This window comes from Sphaeramia orbicularis, chromosome 5 (assembly GCF_902148855.1).
Source record: "Sphaeramia orbicularis chromosome 5, fSphaOr1.1, whole genome shotgun sequence".
NCBI lineage: Eukaryota > Metazoa > Chordata > Actinopteri > Kurtiformes > Apogonidae > Sphaeramia > Sphaeramia orbicularis.
Genome location: NC_043961.1, coordinates 21,755,347 through 21,777,363, shown reverse-complemented (window position 1 = coordinate 21,777,363; position 22,017 = coordinate 21,755,347). Strand labels below are relative to the sequence as shown.

Below are 22,017 nucleotides of genomic sequence, written 5' to 3'. Positions count from 1 at the left end.
ATAGATTGGCAGTGACCCAGAAAAGTAGGTCAAAGTTTTTTTTTTCATAAATATATTTATTGTCCTTTTTCATTGTTTTATAATAACAAGCAAAAAACAACACATCAAAACAATCTCTACCACCCCCCATGCACACAATAGCATCCACTCCCGGTGCAACAAAACATACTTGTCAGACACAACTTAATTGACTATACAGACAAGTCCTTTAAAAATTGCAAAAAGGAGTCCAAATCTTATAAAAGTCTTTGATCTTCCCTTTAGCCAGGTACGTCAGCTTTTCCATTGCCAGGTTAGAAAACATTTCTTTAATCCATTGGTTCGCTGTGGGTCCTTGAATATCTTTCCATTTCAAAAAAATGACTCGTTTGGCTTGTAATAAACAAAAATGTAAAAGTTTCCTTTTTCCTCTAATTACTTGAAACTGTTCAGGGAAGATGTGCAAAATACAACAAGTAGGTCAAAGTTAAAATTTTTGATGAATATTTTTTTCTCCCATTTACGTATAATGGGCAAAATTTCACATGTTTAAAAAAACATCAATTTTGTTTCAATTTACTTCAAACTTGGCACATATATAGAAGCAACTGATATGCTGACATCATCACATGCATAGACATGATGACATCAGCTGGATCAATGTCAAAATAAGCTACAATATGTGCGAGGGGCGGTGTTTGTTGTGCTTGCACCACTTGTTTATTTATTTATTCACTCACTCACTCACTCATTCTGTGTTTCCTACCACTGAGGTGTTGAGTCCAGACCAGCGCGGTCCGTGCACAGAGCCACATTTGTTGGTCGGCTCTTTGCATGCAGAGATGAGGAGCTGCACTTCGTCTGGATCTGTGGCTAGTTTGACATCAGACAAAGCCTTGGCCCAAGCAGAGGAGCTGACCAGCCACATGAAGGAGAACACCACTGTCACTACGAAGTCCTGACGGCGTGAACGAGACAAAGGACAAATGACAAAAACAAATTTTGAAATGGGTAAGGTCTGGATCTGCAGACGCAACTCTATTAAAGGAACATGTGAATTTAAAATATGTGAATGTCTGATGCACTTTTTTACCTCTGCCAAGGACGTTATGTTTTTGTTGGTGTTGGTTTGTCTGTTTGTCTGTCTGTGTGCAAGATCACTCAAAAAGTTACAGACAGATTTGGATGAAAATTTCAGGAAATGTACGAGGGCTGTTCAATAAGTTCATGGCCTCACCCAGAAATACTGGTTGTTATAATACAGGATGTTACATTCTTTCGTGATGGGATAGTGATGCTTGAACATCGATGGACCAAGTGCATTGCTGTAAATGGAGATTATGTTGAAAAATAAAATATAAATTATCAGTCTGTGTTGTTCTGTTCTGGGTGAGGCCATGAACTTATTGAACGGCCCTCGTACATACTGGCACAAGGAACAAATGATAAAATTTTGGTGGTGATCGAGGGTGGGGTGGGGGGGCACTGATCTGCCTTGGCGGAGGTCTGCGCTGTGTTTTCTAGAAAAGCACTCGTAGAGCGCAGACCTCCGCCAAGGCAGATCAGTGCCCCCCCACCCCACCCTCGATCACCACCAAAATTTAATCATTTGTTCCTTGTGCCAGTATCAACATTTCCTGAAATTTTCATCTAAATCTGGGGCACTGATCTGCCTTGGCGGAGGTCTGCGCTCTCCAAGTGCTTCTAGTTTATGTCATTCTTCAAAACATAGGTAGAGGAATATGAATCCTACTAAATGTATACTGTTCCAAACATGGATCAAACTCACAACCTTTGATTCCAGAGTCGACTGTTCATTATGGTGGTCTTTAGGGAGTTGGAAGGTTTTTGCAATGAGGCTTATTTACATAGAAATGGGGCAGTTTGATCAATAAAGTCTGTCTTGTCATGTCTGCTCCCAGACTGTGGATTTGTCTGTCTTTTCTGTTTTGTCTGTCATTTCCTGTTTTATTTTGTTAAGTTTCCCTCATGTGTCTTGTCTGGTGTCTTTACTTCCTCTCCCTGATCGTGTTCACCTTTTCCCTGATTACCTGGCTCCACCCTGATGTGTTCCACCTGTGTCCAATTGTCTTCCCGCCCTCTTGTGTATTTAAACCCTGTGTCTTCCCCTGTCTAGTTGCCAGTTTGTGTTCTACAACTTGTGCTCACTCACCAGCGTTTTTGGATCCTGTTCGTTTGTCTGCCTGTTTTCGACCCGTTTTCGTCCCTCGACCACCGAATCTGCCTGTTCCTATCCTGCCTGCTCGTCAACGACCTGGTTTGTGTTCCCGACTCTGTCTCTGCCTTCTCCCTTTAATACCTCAGCCTCTACCAGTTACCTGTACTTCGACCATCCGCCTGGATTACTGACCGTGAATTCTGTCTGTCCCCCATGTACCGTTGCTTTATTGTTTGCTCCCCTGTGTATGACCTGGCTTGTTTTTTGACCTCCCTCTGTTTGTCCCTAGTGGGGATTCCGTTGGGGTTTTCCCGGCTCGGCCTTGCTGGTCGTCAGCCATTTCCACCCGCAGCCCAGACGTCTATCCCCGGACTCAGTGGCTTCACAGAATTAATATTTTCTCTGTGTTGTATTTTTTTTTTTTCACTTGTTAAAGTGTTTAATAAAAACACTCAACTTTACTTGTACTCTGTGGTCTTGCTTTTGGGTTCAGCCTTTGTACTTAGCCTTCTACATGTCTGTCTGTAAATCAGGGGTGTTAAACTCATTTTACTTCAGGGGCCACATTCAGTCCAATATGATCTCAAGTGGGCTGAACCAATAAAACAATTACAATGAAAAAAGTAACATTACATTATGAAAATGATGACATCTACAAATGATCCTTTAAAAATGTGAATAACATGAACAACCTGAAATTTCTTCTGAAAAATAAAGGGCAATTTTAGGTCTGTGTATCATTTACAAATGTGCATTACAACTTACACATCACAGTGGATCTATAAATACATAGAACATTTAATAACAGAATATTGGTAAAAATTTGCAGGTTACATTTATACATTTTTAAGGTTACATTTACTTTTCAGGTTCATATTTCTTCAGGTTATTCACATTTTTTTGTGGAAGGATAGTTTATTAATGTCAACATCGTCATGAAATTTTCCTTTTTAACACTAAAACAGAGAAAACTGTGAAGTTGTCAGTATTTATAGGTTATTATGATGATGATTATGTATTTTACTGGTCTGATCCACTTTAGATCATATTGGTCTGTACATCCTTGATTGTTAATATATTCAGTGTCATTTTTCCATTACACAGATTCATCCCACGAACCCTTTGGCAGGCCGGTTTTGGTCCACGGGTCATATGTTTGACACCTGTGATATAAATGATTTCGACACACCATTGTACTAATCGCTTGTCAGTGTAGTTTGCATTAAATTTAATTTGTGACTGCTCTGTGAATTACATGCTATATTTTGGTCTTGTTTTTTTTGGATAGTGCCCAGTGAGGTTCCAAAAAATTATATACCCCTGAGTTTGTTTGGTTGAAATAAAAAGTTGACAGAATAGAAAAGAAGGTCTAGATACGATTTAGATTTCACAAGTCATGATTATGGTGACAACAACACAGGCAGAAATTGTTATAACTATGCAAAACACTTGTAGATATTAGTGCACATTTTAATGCGATGCATTCATATTTATTTTACGTCTCCCTTTGATTTCTTGTGTTGCATTTTTTCCACTGAAGAAAAATGTCGAGCCCATTATCTTCACTTGAAAATGCTTTTGCTTTTGCCCCCCACAACCAGTTTTAGTGCCATAATAATATGGAAGAAGTAATAAAAAACAATAGAGAAAACAAGAAATTGCCCAGATTAGAGGCTGCTACACTCACAATCAGTGGTCCTCGGCTGATTTCACGATATCTGTTCAGAAAGAAGACGTACACGCCGGTGGCCACAAGTGAGTAAAGGAAGGCAAACACTGCAATGGTGACGAAGAACTCTGCAGACGATGAATAGTCTCCAATGAGATAAACGCGGTCCCTCCTCATAGCTTCACATGCAGGGGCCTCGAAGGACACCTGGTACAACCTAAAAACACAGAGAGAAGAACAGGAACAATTCACCTGAATACCTCCAAAAACACTGAGAGGTGGGATCTGGAAAACTATGTAGTTTACAGTTAGATTTCAAACTGAGTCTACAGGAATGAAACTGTAAGTTTAGATTTAATGAATTAACCCATAAAGGCACAATGCTACTTTTACGGCAGTTCCCAAATGAACTTTTCTCTCTATTTAAACTTTCTTAAGTGATTTATCACCATTTATTACGATATTATCCTCTGTATTTTGCATTTTTTCAATAAAAATCAGGCATTTTCCCATATTTCATTCACTGATAGTGAATGTAATAGTGACATTGCACTTTACTAACTTATTTAGTTATTTATTCTATTTCTTTGCTCTATTTATTATTATTTTGACTTGAAAATTTTTAAATTTTATGTTCTTATCTGGTTTTTATCCCGGATTGTTTTTATCTTTTCTGGTTTTTATTGTGTTTTATTGCATCTTGTTTTTATTTATTTGATCTTATCTTTTTTATTTACTTATCCATGCTGCTATACCCATGAATGGTGGAACACTGAGCACTTTTTGTCCTGTCTGTAAGCGTGATCAAGTGCCTGTCTTGCATGTTTAATATATGTGTTGTTGTAATACCAAGGCAATCACTTAGACTGCAAAACAAATCTACCTACGGGTATAAATAAAGTAACCTTGACCTTGACCTTGACTTGATCATGTAAATGTCCATAAAACAGGGTTCCCATTCTTTCCCTGAAATTATTTTCCAGGACATTTTCAGCCTCTGCAGAGAAAAGTTATCACATCATACACTAATCCATTCCCCTGTCCTCCTCATTCTTTTGAAGTGCTCTTTTCTACCTTTGTAACTTGCATTTACTCAGATTGTTTCTGTTTATTACTCAGACATTTGATGTGCAGTCTATGGCTATAATTTATCTATGAAAAATAATTATGACAAATGTATCATAGAACAACGCAAACACATCCACAGATTACAGCGTAGCACTTCATTAGCCTGACAAACTGGAGTTACAATGTTCAGCTGGGCAATTTTCAACTTAAGTTTCTCTTCTCTTCTACTTTCTCTCCTGCACTTTCTCTAAAAAATATTTGTATATTTTCAATAAATCACTGAAAAACTATCTCGTTTGTTTCATCTCAGTTTAGGTGCTAGGAGTGTTAGAAAATATCAGTTCTGCAATACATCGTGATATTTCATTTCACAATATTGTATCGACATTAAAAAGTACTGTATCAATATTTTTAGGTATTTATTCAAATGCAGATATTGTGGAGGTTCATTTTTGTTTTTCTTTTTCGTTTATATTTTATTTATTTATTTTAACCCTCTTTTATTAAATAATGTTAGTTCTTTTGTTGGGTTTGCACAAAAATAATGTTATGATGTTAGTTCTGAACTAATAGAAAATGAACATTTGAGCAGCATCTTAAACTGTAATGTCTGTAAAATATAATTTAAGTTTTAACCCAGGAACATTTTGTGATATAACATTAGATCCTTTTGATCAAATAAAAATGTGTTTAGTATTTGTGCATATTTCTGGTGTAACTCAATTCTTCCAGGAAATAATTATTTCTAAAAAGAAACAAACAAAAAAAATGCCTTTTTAACAGTATCATGATACATCGTGATATATCGTATCATGATCATAGTATTGTGATTTATATCATATCGCCAGATTCTTGCCAATACACACTCCTATTAAGCACATAAGGTCACAAGACAGGGAGGATCAATAATTTTCCAGGATAATTTAACCGTTTCCAGGACATTTGACCTTTTTTTCTCATTTTCCATATGTTTTCCATGACTGGAAAATACGTTAATCATTTTCCGGGATTCCAGGATGCATGGGAACCTTGATAAAACCTCAGATTAATGAGAAAAAGGAAGAGAACGTGATTTTTTTCTATAACATATATTATTAACTGAACATAAAATAAGTATGTTCATCCTCTGTCATTGATTCAACTCCATGGGCTTTACTGGTGAATCAATATTGTAGGAGATGATGGTGTTTCCACGGTAACTATGGAGCCTCTGAGCGTCCAAATGGGTCATATCTGATGACTATGAAAAGATAACAAACTGCATTTTATTCTAATTATTTACATGTATTGATAGGATTAGTGGATCGCCAGTGGCTGTTTGGGTCTTTATGGGTTAAAGAAACACAAAAGTTATGAGGGGTTGTGACTCATTGGCGTACGACTAATAAGGCACAGTACTAGCAAACTTTAAGACAATTAATTATGACGTACACATGCTGAGATTGCAGTTTCTCACCTGAACGGATAGGCGAAGTCAATGCCGATGCTGAGGTTGCTGCTGGCCTTCTCCATGCAGTCCACGCTGACCCGCAGCTGACCAGAGTAGCCCCCACATGTCGCAAATGCAAAAATGGCAAAAAGCTACAAATACACAGAGAAAGCAAAAATATGATATTAACTATCAGGTAATGACAGTTACGCAAAATATCATTATACTTCTATATTATCTGTAGCAAACGTATCCACAACTCACAACCACACATGTACAAACTGACTTTCATACTGTATTTATTTCAAGAAAGTAATTACATAACATTTGTGTACATTAAAAGAACAGCGCTTACGACTGGTCTGAACATTTCCTGAGATAGCAATAGAGCAGAAAGAGCTGGTGTATCAAAGAAGTAAACTCTACAATGTGTGTCATCTTGCATTAACCTGTTTAACCCTGACCATATTTTCAGAAAAACGCCTAAAAAGACATACCCAAAGTAAATGAAGAATTACTTCACAATAATAAGGTTCATATGGATGTTCTTAGTGTCTATGGACATTTAGAGACCTCACAGAATCTATTCCCATTGTCTAAAATATTGTATCTATTACTATACCTGAGTAAACTGTAACAAACTAAAAGAGAAATTGGAATTTTTTATCCTCGCCTGTTTTTTTTCGGCTGGATTGACGATGATATGCATAAATTAATTGTTCATGTCGGAGATTTTTAATAGCGTATATTTCACCCCACAAAGATTAAAAATCATGTTTGAACATTAAAGTTTGCACTAAAATACACTTTTGATGTACTTTTATTAACATTAGGGTCTAAACTTTGAGCAAAAGTTGAAAAAAAACATTCATTGTCCTGATTTATTACATTTTTATAGTAGATGAATATTAATATAATTTTTTTGGCCTACGGGCGGGCCGATAGGGCTAAAAGGGTTAAAAGTAAGAATGAATGTACTCAAATTAATCTGAAATCTAGTTTTAAAGGGGTCATATTTTGCTAAACCCACTTTTATTAGTCTTTGGTACATTTATTTGTGTATTTGGAGACCCTAATAGTTCATAAAGTTTCATTTTGAACCGTGCTGCAAAGCTATCTTCATATTCATTCCGGCAAAAATCGAGTGGATTTCTACAACCCGTTTTAATTCCTTCTTAATCTGTTACTTTTTATAACTAGTTACATCACGACATTTGCACACATAAGGTCAAGACTTCCGACGAACATTTCTCAGAGTACATTATAATTGTTTGTCAGCCACAGCGGTTGTAGTAAAAACTGAAAATATGTCCAAACTTCGAGCTGATTACCTAAAATGTTCAGTTGTTGGTTGTATTAATGAACACAAGTGGCTGAACGGGACACAGCAGCACAGCCAACAACCTGGAAGGGGGTGGGGTCATGTGTACAGGGTGGGGAAGCAAAATTTACAATGAACATTTAGTTGTTTTTTATCAGCAGGCACTACGTCAATTGTTTTGAAACCAAACATATATTGATGTCATAATCATACCTAACACTATTATCCATACCTTTTCAGAAACTTTTGCCCATATGAGTAATCAGGAAAGCAAACGTCAAAAAGTGTGTGATTTGCCGAATGCACTCGTCACACCAAAGAAGATTTCAAAAATAGTTGGAGTGTCCATAAAGACTGTTTATAATGGAAAGAAGAGAATGACTATGAGCAAAACTATTACGAGAAAGTCTGGAAGATACTATTAAAGAAGAATGGGAGAAGTTGTCACCCGAATATTTGAGCAACACTTGCACAAGTTTCAGGAAGCGTGTGAAGGCAGTTATTGAGAAAGGAGGAGGACACATAGAATAAAAACATTTTCTATTATGTCAATTTTCTTGTGGCAAATAAATTCTCATGACTTTCAATCAACTAATTGGTCATACACTGTCTTTCAATCCCTGCCTCAAAATATTGTAAATTTTGCTTCCCCACCCTGTACTTAAAGGGCCAGCTCTCAAAACAACCTTAAATAGGGTTTAAGATGGGCCTGTGGAGATATCCATAGCAAATGTATCCACACCCACTCATGTACAAACAGTGACTTGCCGACTTTCACACTGTGTTTATCTCAGCAAAGTAATTACATAACATTTGTGTATATTATAAAAACAGGGCTTACGACTGGCCTGAACCTTTTCTGAGTTAGCAATAGAGCAGAAAGAGCTGGTGTATCAAAGAATCAAACTTTATAATGTGTGTCATCTTGCATTAAATGTAAAAACAAATCTACTCAAATTAATCTGAAATCTAGTTTTAAACAAACCCAATGGATTTTGTCAACAACTATTAGAGAACGACTTGATATATAGCATTAAGAACATAGATGGATGGACGGATGGATGGATGTAGCCTGGACAGCCATCCGTCTTTCTCAATAAGAAATCCGTCTGGAATCGTGGGGCTTAAATCCAAATATGAAGGCGGGACTAACAGGTACCGAGTAAACCAATCACAGATCAGATGGATGTGATTACTGTCACTTTTGTCAGAGAAACTTGAGAATACAGGGTGTAATCTGTAATTCAATCCTTATTTTTGTGTCAAGTAAACAACCTACAACAGTTGTAAAAAGATTTGCGGACTTGGAAGTGACTTTGACCTGCAACAAAAAGAAATCGGTGCATAAGACACACCCGCCCCCCCAGACTTGTGATTGGTCCGGCATAGAATAGATCAGGCATGTCCAAAGTCCGGCCCGGGGGCCAATCATGGCCCGCGGTCAGATTTTCTACGGCCCACAGCTTCAGTTTTATAATGTATTATTTATGGCCCGCTTGGACTGTTGAACCGAGTACATGAATCATAAAAGGTTCAAAATGCAGTTTCTCTTTTCACCTCATGGTGGCAGCACCACTCTAACTCTATCTGGCTCTGTGACCTTGCCGTGAACCCTTTTCGCTAATTTCTAACCATAGCGCCTGTAAATAAAAAAAGGAAAGTTGACAGTGAGGGCCGCTGCTTCCAGGAGAGATGGGAATTACAATTTTTTTTCACTGAAAATCGAGGCGATTGTGTTTGCCTAATTTGTCGAGAGACTGTTGCCTTGTTTAAGGAATTCAATGTAAAGAGACACTAGCAGACAAAACATGCTAACGCATACGACAAGCTAGCAGGGAGTGAGCGCTCCGAAAAAGTGAAGCAAATTCAAGCTGCTTTAAACTCACAACAGTGACTCTTCATGTGAACCTGAGTTCAGTGAATTCACCACCAGGGCAGGCTACCAAGTTGCCAGGTTAGTTGCCTATAATTGCTAGTGTTATGTACTTGTAGATGTGACACAAATATTACTTTCTGAACGATTTTGTGAAAGACAAGAGTAAGAGTCATATGTTTTCATCTTAAACGTTAACAGACTTTGCATTACTGAGTAATATATGAGTAATGATTACTCATATAAATCATGTTTAAAATGAATGTGGGGTTAAGATTTGTATCGACTTCTTGGACGTTTAAGATACTCCACACAGTTTGTTCTATGTTATCTGACTCCAGAAAGGAAGGCAGAAATGTCTTTTTTTTTTTTTTTTTAATTTGTTCACACCTGAGTGGTGTAGATTTGGTTACATTGCCATTTAAAAAAAATTATATTGTGACACTGAAAATAAAATTATTGTAGAACAGCGCATTTATATGTAATTTTTACTGTTTAAAAAACGTCTGAAGGGACCACTGGCCCCTGGCAATGTCCACATTATCAGATCTGGCCCTCTTTAAAAAAAAGTTTGGACACCCCTGGAATAGATCGTACATTTCACAGCAACTGGCACGATTTGAGACTGTTTTCTCAGTACTGAATACGCTGACAAAACCGGATGGCTGGCCAGGCTAGGATGGATGGATGGATGGTTGATAAAAATGTAATACAATTGTTCAGATTAGGGATGTAACGATATGAAAATTTCATATCACGGTTATTGTGACCAAAATTATCACGGTTATCATTATTATCGCGGTATTGTTGAAATTGTGCTCAAAATGTTCAAAAAGTACTAATACACACACTAAAATAATTTAACCAAGTTGTATTTTGAAAAAAAAATAAAATAAAATAAAATAATTGGCAAAATGTACTTTCCGTTGGCAGAAACATTCAAATCTTAACTCTTAGTGGTCTGAGTATTTTGGCCGTTTTTCAGTCCTTTTGATTTTGCCTTTATATACTATATAAACAAATATTTACTATACCCATGTTTGGTATCTTTTTTTTCAGCACAACTTCATCTCTATCATCTGCCTATTATTTTTTCACTTTAACCTACTATATCAACACAAAAGGACAGAAAACACAAGAAAATATATAAAATCCTGTTTGGAAAATGTATAACGAACGAAGATGTTTAACAAACCTTTTCAAAGACTTTAAAAGTGAATATTGGTTCCAAGTATTAGGTATATAAAATTAAAATTGTAATAAATTAAAACTATACTCAAATATTTGACATAAAAGCATAGCTTTACATAAGCGTTTTCTCCAGAAAAGTGCGGTAATCAAACACAGTTATCATGATAATTAGAATTTAAACGGTAATACTAACCGTTGGCAATTTTACCGTGGTTTATCGTTATACCGGTAATCATTACATCCCTAGTTCAGATACAAATGATGGATTTACCCACTGGCTCACCTTACCCCATTCTCCCCTACACAATAATATGATGACACTTTTAATGAATAGAAAAAAATATAGGGCTGTCACAAAATGCTATTTCTGAAAGTGATATTGGATTAGCCTATACCTCAAGCTCAAGCTGGACCTGCTGACTCTACACTAATAATATGAGACTCAGATCAACAGCTGATGGAAAAACAGGAAATAGAAGTGAATTCATTATGGGCAGGTTAAACAAACAGCAGCAGGCGCAAACATGGTGAGCAGAACTCAGTGGAGATGCAGATGCTAAGTGGATGCCTTCTGCTAGCACAACATAATTTAATAAAAAGGGGTGAAAATATTAAACATGGCTGCAGTTTGTGTGCTAAACCCCACAATGCATGCATTATGTAATCAATCAGAGGAAGCAGTGGAAACATAATGCTCATAAAATGTCCAACATGTTTAAACTAAAAATGTGTGATCTGTTGAAGGGTCAAAACACGGTATTCGAAATCTCTCTGACGGGACATTTTAGAAACAATTTGACAGATCAGTGTTGCTAAATGACCCACATTTTTACTTTTAAATTCATTTTTGCTTTAGTTGGACCGTAAGGGATTATCCAAAACAAGGAGCTACTTTATATTGAACTACATGTTTGAATGGCAATCAATTAAAGTTCGCTCTCTGACGGGACATTACTGTGTTTTGACCCGAAAATACAAACAGGAGTGTTTTGTCTGGTATTAAAATCTACACACACTTACAAAGACATATACACACACCAATTTAATGGTTGTTCTTTTTCGTAAATGTGTAAGTAGTCTTCATAACAGTCAGCTTTTCTCTCACATCTGTAACTGCATTTCTATTGAAAAGACTAGAGTATGTTGGCACGCTTCCCCTTCCACTGCTGTGACTTAATTAAGTTGTTGCCTCTCTTGGCCACTTCAATAACACTGTGGCCCAAAGAGACATATTCATGAAGCTGTATGTAGAGTAACCGCCGAGAACTTCCGCTGTCTCTTTGCCTGCTTCATTTCACAAACAGGAGGATAATTAGCTCTCCTTTCACCACTTATCTCTAAAAATGGTAGTTTTAATCGCATGAGTAGCAGCCCTGAATGAGCAGTAAAATCGATCAAAACAGTACACCACAAAGCCAAAGACGACACTTCTACAGAATTAATTTGGCACAGATGTTTTAGCTTCATCATAGATAATGGTGATAACATTAATTTAATGAGTCATTATGTGAAGCCAGTGACTCAGATCAACTCCAGTTACTGTGTTTTCACCCTAGGGTGCAGTAGGATGCACAGCAAAACTGCAAGAAATTAATTGAACAAAAAACAGTGAGGAGACAAGTTTGGTATGTATGCAAAATAGTATTTGAAGAATGGAGCAACACAGTTCTGTAATTGGAATTCAGTTTAGATGCACTGCTGCACCTAAATATATCCCTAAATATGGACAAAAACTTTGACTTTATTGACATTTATAAGCTGAGGACTGCTTCTGCACTGTAAGCCCGGACTTTGTATTTACTAAAATGCTTTAATTACAATGTACTTCAGTGATTTAAGTTTTATTACATTACTATAAAATGTTCAGTATATTCTACTTATTTGTAGACGTAGTCGAAAGTACGAAAAAGTTGAAGTCTAATGGAATTAAATCCCTAAATTTTAGTCATGACCACACCTTTTTATCTGCGCATTGCATTGTGGGTAGTGGGCGTGTTGTTGAAAATGTGTTCTTTTTCTGTGCAGGGGTTCATCGGGGTTGTGGTGTTAGTGTTAATTTGGACTGAATGTGTGTATGTCAGTGTTTATTGGCCTTTTTGTGTTTGTTTTTGTATTTTTGTAGAGCTGCGCCATGAGTCAGAGCCATAGGAAGAACAATAGCTTTACTGTTCAGCTTGTATTATTTTTGTGCAATATAAATCTTTATTCTGTGCCCAAAACTACTTCTTGTGAAGGACAAAGTACAGTGAGCTATCTTCCTGCTGAACTTCCATTCACACTGCAATATATTAAGTAGAAAAATTACATAAAGCAATATATATTGCAAAAGATTATAATTTAAATCCTCTTGGAATTAAGTCCAATGAACTGATGATATTAAGTTAATGATTATGGAAGGCAATTGACATTGGAACAAATTTTAAGTAAAATTAACTTGGCATTTAGTGTGTTGTACTTAAAATAGCAATTCCATTCAAATCAAGCATTTAAGTTTAATACACTCAAGTTTTCATTACTCATTACTTGAATTTTTTAAGGCAACGGGTTACCTCAGATTTTTTAAGTAAACTCAACTTATCCGGTCTTACAGTGTGGGGTGTCCTATTACAAACTGTATCTTCTAAATGAATTGTCCATTTTGACTGTTTGTAAAAATTTTGTAATAAATTGATTGATTGATTAACTTAGCCTGCAGCCACCAATTGGTAAAAATACACCCTATCTATTTTGCTACTGTGTATCACTCTGTTTAAAGAGGAATTATGCAAGATTCTTCTTTCTTCCTTGTTGTATTTGTAGCATTTTTCTCTATGGAGCTCCCCCTACAGTTTGGAAGTGTATATTCACTGTCATAAAACCCACACCTAACCCTCCCCCTTCCGACCATGTGCATTTGTTTTCAATGAAGCCTGCGATAAGAAGGCCATCCTGGGTCATATAATGAACTACATACATCTCACAAAAACTATGAAACTGGGTTCATTTTGGTATCTGGCACTTTGACAGCTTTCTAGACCCAAAAATAAAAGTGAAATTTGACATATTTCCCCCCAGGATGTACCTTATAATGAAAAAAGTTGTACTCTTGCTCTGAGCCATCCCAAAATTAATGAATTTTTAATAAAATATTGGGGCCAAAATTGGGACAGGAAAAGCTATCTTCAGTGCATTTATCTTGACAAATGGCTGTAAATGGTCTTATATATGGCTAAAAATAAAGACACTGTGTGAACTTTGTCGATCCTAGTGGTTTTTCTAATCCAGACACGTGGGTTTTTCATGACTCTCAGTCTCATTCCAGCTTTTGTGTGTAACTCATCGTGTCCACTCGTGTACATGCAGAACCTGCCCAGTTAAACACATAAATCGCAAGTGACTTTGCAACAGCGGCCATTTTTGTGAATCACTCCACCTTATATATTTACTTTGATTCCCAAACCTGTGAGAGAATAAAAACATATTCGAAAAAACAGTAGCGCATAATTTTTGTGTCCTTTTTTACTGTGTTACATGCGGATTTTTGTATAAAAATAATATAAAAATTTGTTATATCTGAAAAATAGTTTCTCTTTTATCTCAGTAAATATTTATTTTTTAAAATAGACCCAAAGTGCTTCCAAACTTGCTTCACAACATTAGTCTATATTTTGTTTGAATGTTTAGCCCCTCTGTCCTGTTTTTAGGGACCAGTTTCAAACAAGCACCCAGATTCAACTGACAACATTCTGTGGCTAGTAGGAAAAACGCACTCCTGAGGCAGACAAAGAGCGATCTAATAAACTAAACAAACACACACCTAACAACTGTGATTAGTGAGTATGCTAACATCTTTGCTAGCTAGCAAGCATCCAGGCATCGTTCATAAAATGAGTTCATAAGCGATAAACAAGCCATTTAACCATCGCAATTACTTTGAAGTTGTTTAAGGTAAAAATCTTGCAAAGTTCCCCTTTAAATAAAGTGCTGCGGTAACCACAGTTTTTACTTTTCTCTGTGTTGTGTTATATTCCCTATTGTTAATTACAGTGGCCAACTGGATCAAATTTACCCATATAGAATTCAGTGATATTTACATAGACCTGGACCATGTCATGATGTTAGACTGTAATCAATCTTAATATGTCATATAATCTACTTGTCAGCTAACATTAATGATAAATGACCTGTTTATCACTGTAATTGTGATATTTTCCAGAGAGCATCGCAGTAACTTGCAGTAAAGTCTGGGTTTGTAGCATTAATGTCATTAGCACATGCTGCTAGGCTAGTGAGTTTACATAATTCGGTACATGGTGATACTTTAACATCTGTCCCCTTTAAAGTGTGTCAGTCTGCATTAAGTTGCAGAGTTTGTGTAACATGCTGTTTCATGGCTGTTGAAGAAATGATCAAAAATGATCAGGCAGTCAGCAGTGGGTGTGGCTTATGAAATCTGACATGCAGTGAGTGTGATTGCAGTAGCTCAAGAGTTCTGAAAAGGTTATTAACCCTTTCATGCATACTGGTCACTCCAGTGGACAGTTATTCTACGGCTGTTCTATTGTTTATTCATGGGTTTTGTTGTTTTAGTTCCATATCAGGACTCTTATGCATCATCCAAAACACTGCAATACATACAATTACTGTAACTTTGCTGTTCTTGATAAACCTGATCTGCAGTAACATGTTTTAGTGGAAATCAATTGCTAATTCTTATGAGACTGAAATTAACAAACACATTTTTTTTTGCATATCCCCCTGAGACCCAGCAATGCATTTTGTCCTCGGTAGGGGACAAAAGTTTGACAGTTTTACTATAAAAATGCTGTGCATTGCAAAGGACATTCCATTAAAAAAAAATCACTCAATAAATAAAAATAGTTTTAAAAATGTATCTGAAAAAACTGTTGCATAATGCACTTTCCAATCAAGACAATTTTTTAATGTAAAAAAGCTAAAACTGTCAAATTCCTGGGTCTCAGGAGGATTTTATCTCCATGAAATGAGTAATAACTAATATTAGAGTATGATAAAATGTGAGAAAACAGTAGCAATTTAGCAATTAGTGGTGTAGCCGGATGACGGTGGAGTGAGTGAACAGACTCAAAAACAGAATCATAAATTATATTATCTTCCTCTCCGTGTCAAACCAAATTCCTGAACAACCATGCTGATTGGTCCGTCACCAGGTCAAAGCTGGGACATCCTCTACAAATGACATTTACAAAGACAGATGATCTTAAAGAATGAGCCTAATGGACTCGGTTTTGACACTAAGCTGACCTTTTGCCTCTCAACATCTGTGTCCCATTATTCTTGCTTATCCAGAGGTGAAGATGAACCCAGAAACGAACAAAGGACTGAATGATAAAATCACTCTATGTGCCATGTAAATAATGTATTACATTATGTGTTAATGTTGATTAACTCAGCACGTTAACTCTTTTATGCATGTAATACTTAAGCCATTTGCCTGACCTGTGGTTTCACATATGTGTATCCTGATCATGTTCACGGTAAATTATGTGAAAGTAAGAGTATCACTGCTTATAGCATGTCTGAATAATCATGCTATTATTTTACTGATGCTTAAGTGAGGTTACAGGTGATGTATAAAGTTTAAGAGGATCTTATTTGAGGATGCAAAGTTTTCTTACAAGGCTAAGCCACAGTCCTCTCCCCCTCTGTCTTCCCAAGAGGGAAGAGAAACGTGATATTTTTGAATATTCACGAGGAGGCGTTTTCCCGCCGAAAACAGACAAAGAAGGCAACGCCCCAAGGCATCGATGACTCATCTATATTCATGAGGAAGGTGTTCCGGGTTGGTTTTTGGACAAACTATAAAAGTAAAGGAAACCAACTTTTCATAAGAGCTTTTTCCACCCTTGCTGCTCTCACCTACGCAAAGAGCTTTTTCCACCCTTGCTGCTCTCACCTACGCAAAGAGCTTTCTCCACCTCTTCTGAGCTCTCACCTAAGAACAAAGAGCTTTCTCCAAGGAGTCTTGACCATCTCCTTGGCTCTCAGAGCTGTTCCATCTTCTCCTGGTGAGCTTTCCAGAACCAGCCACCAGAGCCAGCTGTGAACCTCCTCCAGCCATCAGAACTTCAGAACTTCAGAGCATCAGAACTTCAGAACTCCAGACCTTCAGGCCTCCAGCGCAAGCACGTCGCTTCACAGCCTGTTCCTGCTTCGAACTACGTCAGAAGACTTCATCCATCCGCCGTCAAGGCTGTGCCAGTTGCTGCATCCGCACCGCAACAACTTGTAAGAAAACTTGCTCCTGATTTATCTGAGTTGGTGTTATTCCAATTTAAGTAGGTTTACCTCAACGTAACCTCACTAACATTATAATATCTTGAATATAGCTGTCTGCCAGCTTAATCTACATAGTCTCCTGTCCATAATGTCCTGCTCCTTTGGTTGTATTTGTCTTATGTCTTTATGTTATTTGTGTGTCTTAGTTTAGTTAATAAAGTATTTATATGTATATAAATCCATTGCCTCAGTTGTGCTTTGTGTACTATTATTCACACATGGGTTCACTGTGCAGTCAACGAACTATCACCTATGCAAGATTTCCAAATTATTGTTTTGAGTTGATTTAAGTTTAAGTTTGGTTATAAATCTATAATTAAATTAATCAATAAATCAACACTCAATTAATCAATAAATTGGTATCCTATTCTTGCTACAGTGGCATTAAAAATGCTTTTATTTCATAGTTTTTACACAATAGATCACTTTCTGATGATGATTTTTAAATAAATGTTTCTTTGCTTCAAAACTTAAATGCATGGTGTCCAGCTGAGTGGACATTTTTGTAACTCCATGAAAAATATGTTCATAAAAAAAAAAAAAAAATCAATTGCATTGTTTTTTTTCATGCCTAAAGTGGAACAAAAACACTCAAGAAAAAAAATATTGACTATGGTTCTCATAATTTGTGCATGAAAGGGTTAATTCATTATAAAACTCCAAAGGGGCAAAATTAACCATCACAATCTGGATAATTAATGGAAACACTGCAGCTGTATGTGTAAGAAAATCAAGTTCAGGTTTACGTGTCCTTTGTACTCATTTGCATGTGTGTTTATAGCATAAATATGATAAAATGCAAATAAATGGGGTGTACTCTGTCTCTGTCTCAACCCTTAAAATCTATGAATAACACAAATAATGCTATAAAAACCATTAAACAATACCTATGACAAATGTAAAACAAAAAATAGAGCATTCATAACAGCAGTGGTGTATATCAGAAATGTAGAAATGTATGTTTACTTTATCAGGTCTAATGTCAAATTATTGAATAATTTCAGTCAAAAATGATGCAAAAATGCAGTTTTTAGTTACATAACAACACAAAGTCTTCATATCCAGCCTCAGCCTCCAGAAACAAGAGGCTATAACTTGAAACTTGCCTGCATTTGAGAAAACTGTAATTCTACCTCAAAAGATCTCATATCATTTTGTGGCAAATTCACACAGCCCAATTTTTCCCACACAATTTATGCAAATTTATTGTAGTAGGTTTTTTTTTTTGTTTGCTTAATTTGTGTGATCTGAAAATATGTCTCTTTTTTATGACTGCAATGAAAAAGAGACAGAGATTCATGAACTAAAACAATATGCAGATGTTTTCTTCTAATACTACTGTCATTTTAGAATGATTTTGACATCTGTGCTGTGATTAGTGTTCTCAGAGATACTTAGAAAACCCGATAACCAAAGCAAATTCATTTTATGACTTGATTCATACCTTGATGAAGAGAATGACTTAATACAATGGGAGAAGGATATAGGTAAATGTGACCTTTTTGGCTGTTTTAGGTATATATAGCAACTTCTGGTGGATAAAAGTACAGTAGATACAGATGTGGAAAGTTACTGAGGCATTACGTCAGTGATGCAAAACATAAAGGTAAATGTAAAACCATGAACCCATGACCCAATGATGTGATGATTCCTGATATGAAATGTGTTTCTACTGGGAAGATATTCATGTTTTACTTTTAAAACAAACTTTCTAGACACATCAACACTGTGAATTTAACTTGCAGGACCGAAAACATCGCCAGGACATCCTTAACAGGCGTCTAATTGAAATCAACAAATGTGGAAACTGTAGCAAACACATGATTACACACACACACATCCAACCTTCTAACACACACACCCTTGGCCTTAATAGGCTCTCTCTCTGCCCAGTTTTCCGTATAAAGCTTCAATAGCCTCAAGAGTACTCACAACCATGATCACCATAATCAGACCTGACGCCTAGTTAGCATGAGCCTCCTCGCTCTCATATTACAAGCAGCTGGATGTGCAGATTGCCAGCAGCAGGGGAGGGCGCCTCTGTAGTTAAAACACGCATTAATCTCTGGGGGGGGCGCTAGTCACTGCACTTAAATTGTACATGATAGTTTAACCAGACTGCATGGATGCTGAATACACATGGACACTACCTTATTACAGTACATTGCTGCTATCTTTTAATATTGTATTTATTGAGCATCAATGTTACATGGTGCAGGTATCCACATGGTACGTAGTGTTCATATAACAATCACAAAAGTGCCTTCAAACAATACTCATCCCTTACTTTATTTTTTTCCCCTCCCATAATCCACCCCCCACACCCACCCTTCCAAGAACATAGAGGACACAAACCCAGAGAGAGAAAATAGTAATAATAGTAATAATAATAATAATAATAATAATAATAATAAATAAGATAAAATAAAATTAGAATAAACATATACATAGGTTCATTACTGTTATAGCTGTGCGGTATAAGTTTTGATTTACATTAGTGCAGGGGTGTCAAACTCATTTTAGTTCAGGGGCCACATACAGCCTAATATGATATAAAGTGGGCCAGACCAGGAAAATAATATAAACTAGAAGCACTCAGAGAGCGCAGACCTCCGCCAAGGCTGATCAGTGGGCCCCCCCGTGGGCCCCCCCACCCCCGATCACCACCAAAATTTTATCATTTCTTCCTTATCCCATTTCCAACAAACCCTGAAAATTTCATCCAAATCTGTCCATAACTTTTTGAGTTATGTTGCACACTAACGGACAGACAAACAAACAGACAAACAAACAAACAAACCCTGGCAAAAACATAACCTCCTTGGCGGAGGTAATAATAGGATAAGAACTTTTGAGTGAAAAAAGTAAATCTACGAACTGTACTTGAACGTAACATGAGCAAATATGAATAACCTGAAAATTTATTAGTAAAGTAGGTGCAATATTAACAATATATGCCTTAGTTTATCATTTATACATGTGAATCACAACTTAGAGTTTACAGTGGATCTACAAATACACAAAACATTAAATAACAGGGAGAATATTATTACAATTCCACATACTTCTCTTAAGACATTTCAGATATTCACATTTTTTGTAAAAGGCTAGTCTGTAAATGTAAACATTTTTGTACAATTTTACTTTTTTTACACTAAAACAAAGAGAGATTTACAGTTTTCATTATTTATAGGTTATTATGATAGTATTTTACTGATCTGATCCACTGAAGACTGAAATGATTTTAACATCCTTGATTGCTAATATCTTCAATGTAATTTTTGCATTTCACAAATTCATCCCACGGGCCAGATTGAACCCTTTGGCGGGCCGGATTTGGCCCCCGGGCCGCATGTTTGACACCTATGCATTAGTGGTTCTCAAACTTTTTACGGTGGAGTACCCCTTGAAAAATATTTTAAAGTACAAATACCCGCCAACTCTTGCTTCAGGATTTTTGATCGAAAAAAAATTGGCAAAATTTGTTCCTGTGCCAAAGGTGTCTGTTTATATTTTCAAAACTTTGTAAACAAACAACATATACTTAACTGTAATCTATTTTTTAAAAAATAACAAATTTTTTAAAGTAAATTTTGTGTGCAAAATATAAACTGAGAAGTGCCCTCTTTCATTGATAATAAAAAAATAAATAAATTGGTCAATAATTAATAAACAAACCTTTCGTCAACAAAAAATAATTACTTAACTACTCAGATAAACTCATTTTGAATAATATAAAATAGAATTGTTTTTAAAATGTTACCAAAGCTTAAACATGATGATTGACAATAAAACTATTAAATGAATGTATTTATTGTGTTTTATATTTCACCATTAAATCTCATTATTTATTTTGTATTCAGTACATGATGACTTATTTAATATATTTTTCCCCAAAAAATTTCAAGCACCCCCTGGGCTTCTTCCAAGTACCCCTGGGGGTACACGAACCCCTGATTTACATGGACGAATAATTTAAATACAACATTACTCCTATCTTTAATGCTAAAAGGTTACATATGTAACATAAATATGCACTTACAACCAATAATTCACCCTAAAATACCTTATCATTATATTTTCTGGCTTATTAAATAATGGCATAAATGTTCTTTGTGCTAAAGCTTGAATATTATGGCAACATTTAGGGCAGTGTTTCAACTATTGGCTTGGTTCAATGGCCTGAGAAAAAAAACTTAGAAATGTCTGGCTTGTCATCTCTGTTTCCCATCCAAACACTGACCTTTTCAGGTTTCCACAGGTTCATTATTATTGTGGTTACTCTACTGTTAACTTGTGTCTGCCTACACAAATCTGTAGCTCCACTGACAAAATGCAACAAGCTGATACTGATTCTCTGAAAATACTGTTTTTTATGTTCATAATAAACCCACATGAGATGGCTTTGATTAATAATTTCACATTTTCACAATTTGATCTTGCTTGGATACTGTTAACTTATTCCTCTATCAAATTACAATAGTACTAAAGTTAAGATAAGATAAGATAAGATAAGATAAGATAAGATAAGATAAGATAAGATAAGATAAGATAAGATTTATTTGTCCCACAGTGGGGAAATTGCAGCATTACAATAGCAGAGTACAAAAGCAATAGTGGAAAAGAGTTCCAGGATCAAAAATATTTAAGATAAGTGGAGTAAAAAATATAAGAAATATAAAAATCAACATAAACATAGAGTGCGTATAGACAGAAACTAGAATAATAATCTCTTATGTACAGTGAGTGATCAGCAGTGAGTGACTGAAAGTATTGCACAGGGTGACTGCAAATGGATGACACAGCTAATAATGTTGGTTGTAGAGCCTGACAGCAGCAGGAAGGAAAGACCTGTGGAATTTCTGCTTCACACACCGAGGGTGAATCAATCTGTCACTGAAGCTGCTCTACAGAGCAGACAGGGATTCTATTCTATTCTATTCTATTCTATTCTATTCTATTCTATTCTATTCTATTCTATTCTATTCTTCTTTTATAACTCTGACTAATA

The 22,017-nt window shown here is 36.0% G+C and overlaps 1 protein-coding gene across 1 annotated transcript in view; it reads right to left on the bottom strand.

Annotated features, from left to right (window-relative positions):
* The window catches only part of synpra (synaptoporin a), a 64,827-nt gene that overhangs the window by 3,049 nt on the left and 39,761 nt on the right, over positions 1 to 22,017 (bottom strand). The window contains exons 3-5 of the mRNA XM_030135425.1: positions 6,352 to 6,476; positions 3,846 to 4,044; positions 746 to 937 (exon numbers count right to left, since the gene is read on the bottom strand). Of these exons, the coding sequence (XP_029991285.1) occupies positions 746 to 937; positions 3,846 to 4,044; positions 6,352 to 6,476 (516 nt within the window). The remainder of the gene's footprint in view (positions 1 to 745; positions 938 to 3,845; positions 4,045 to 6,351; positions 6,477 to 22,017) is intronic.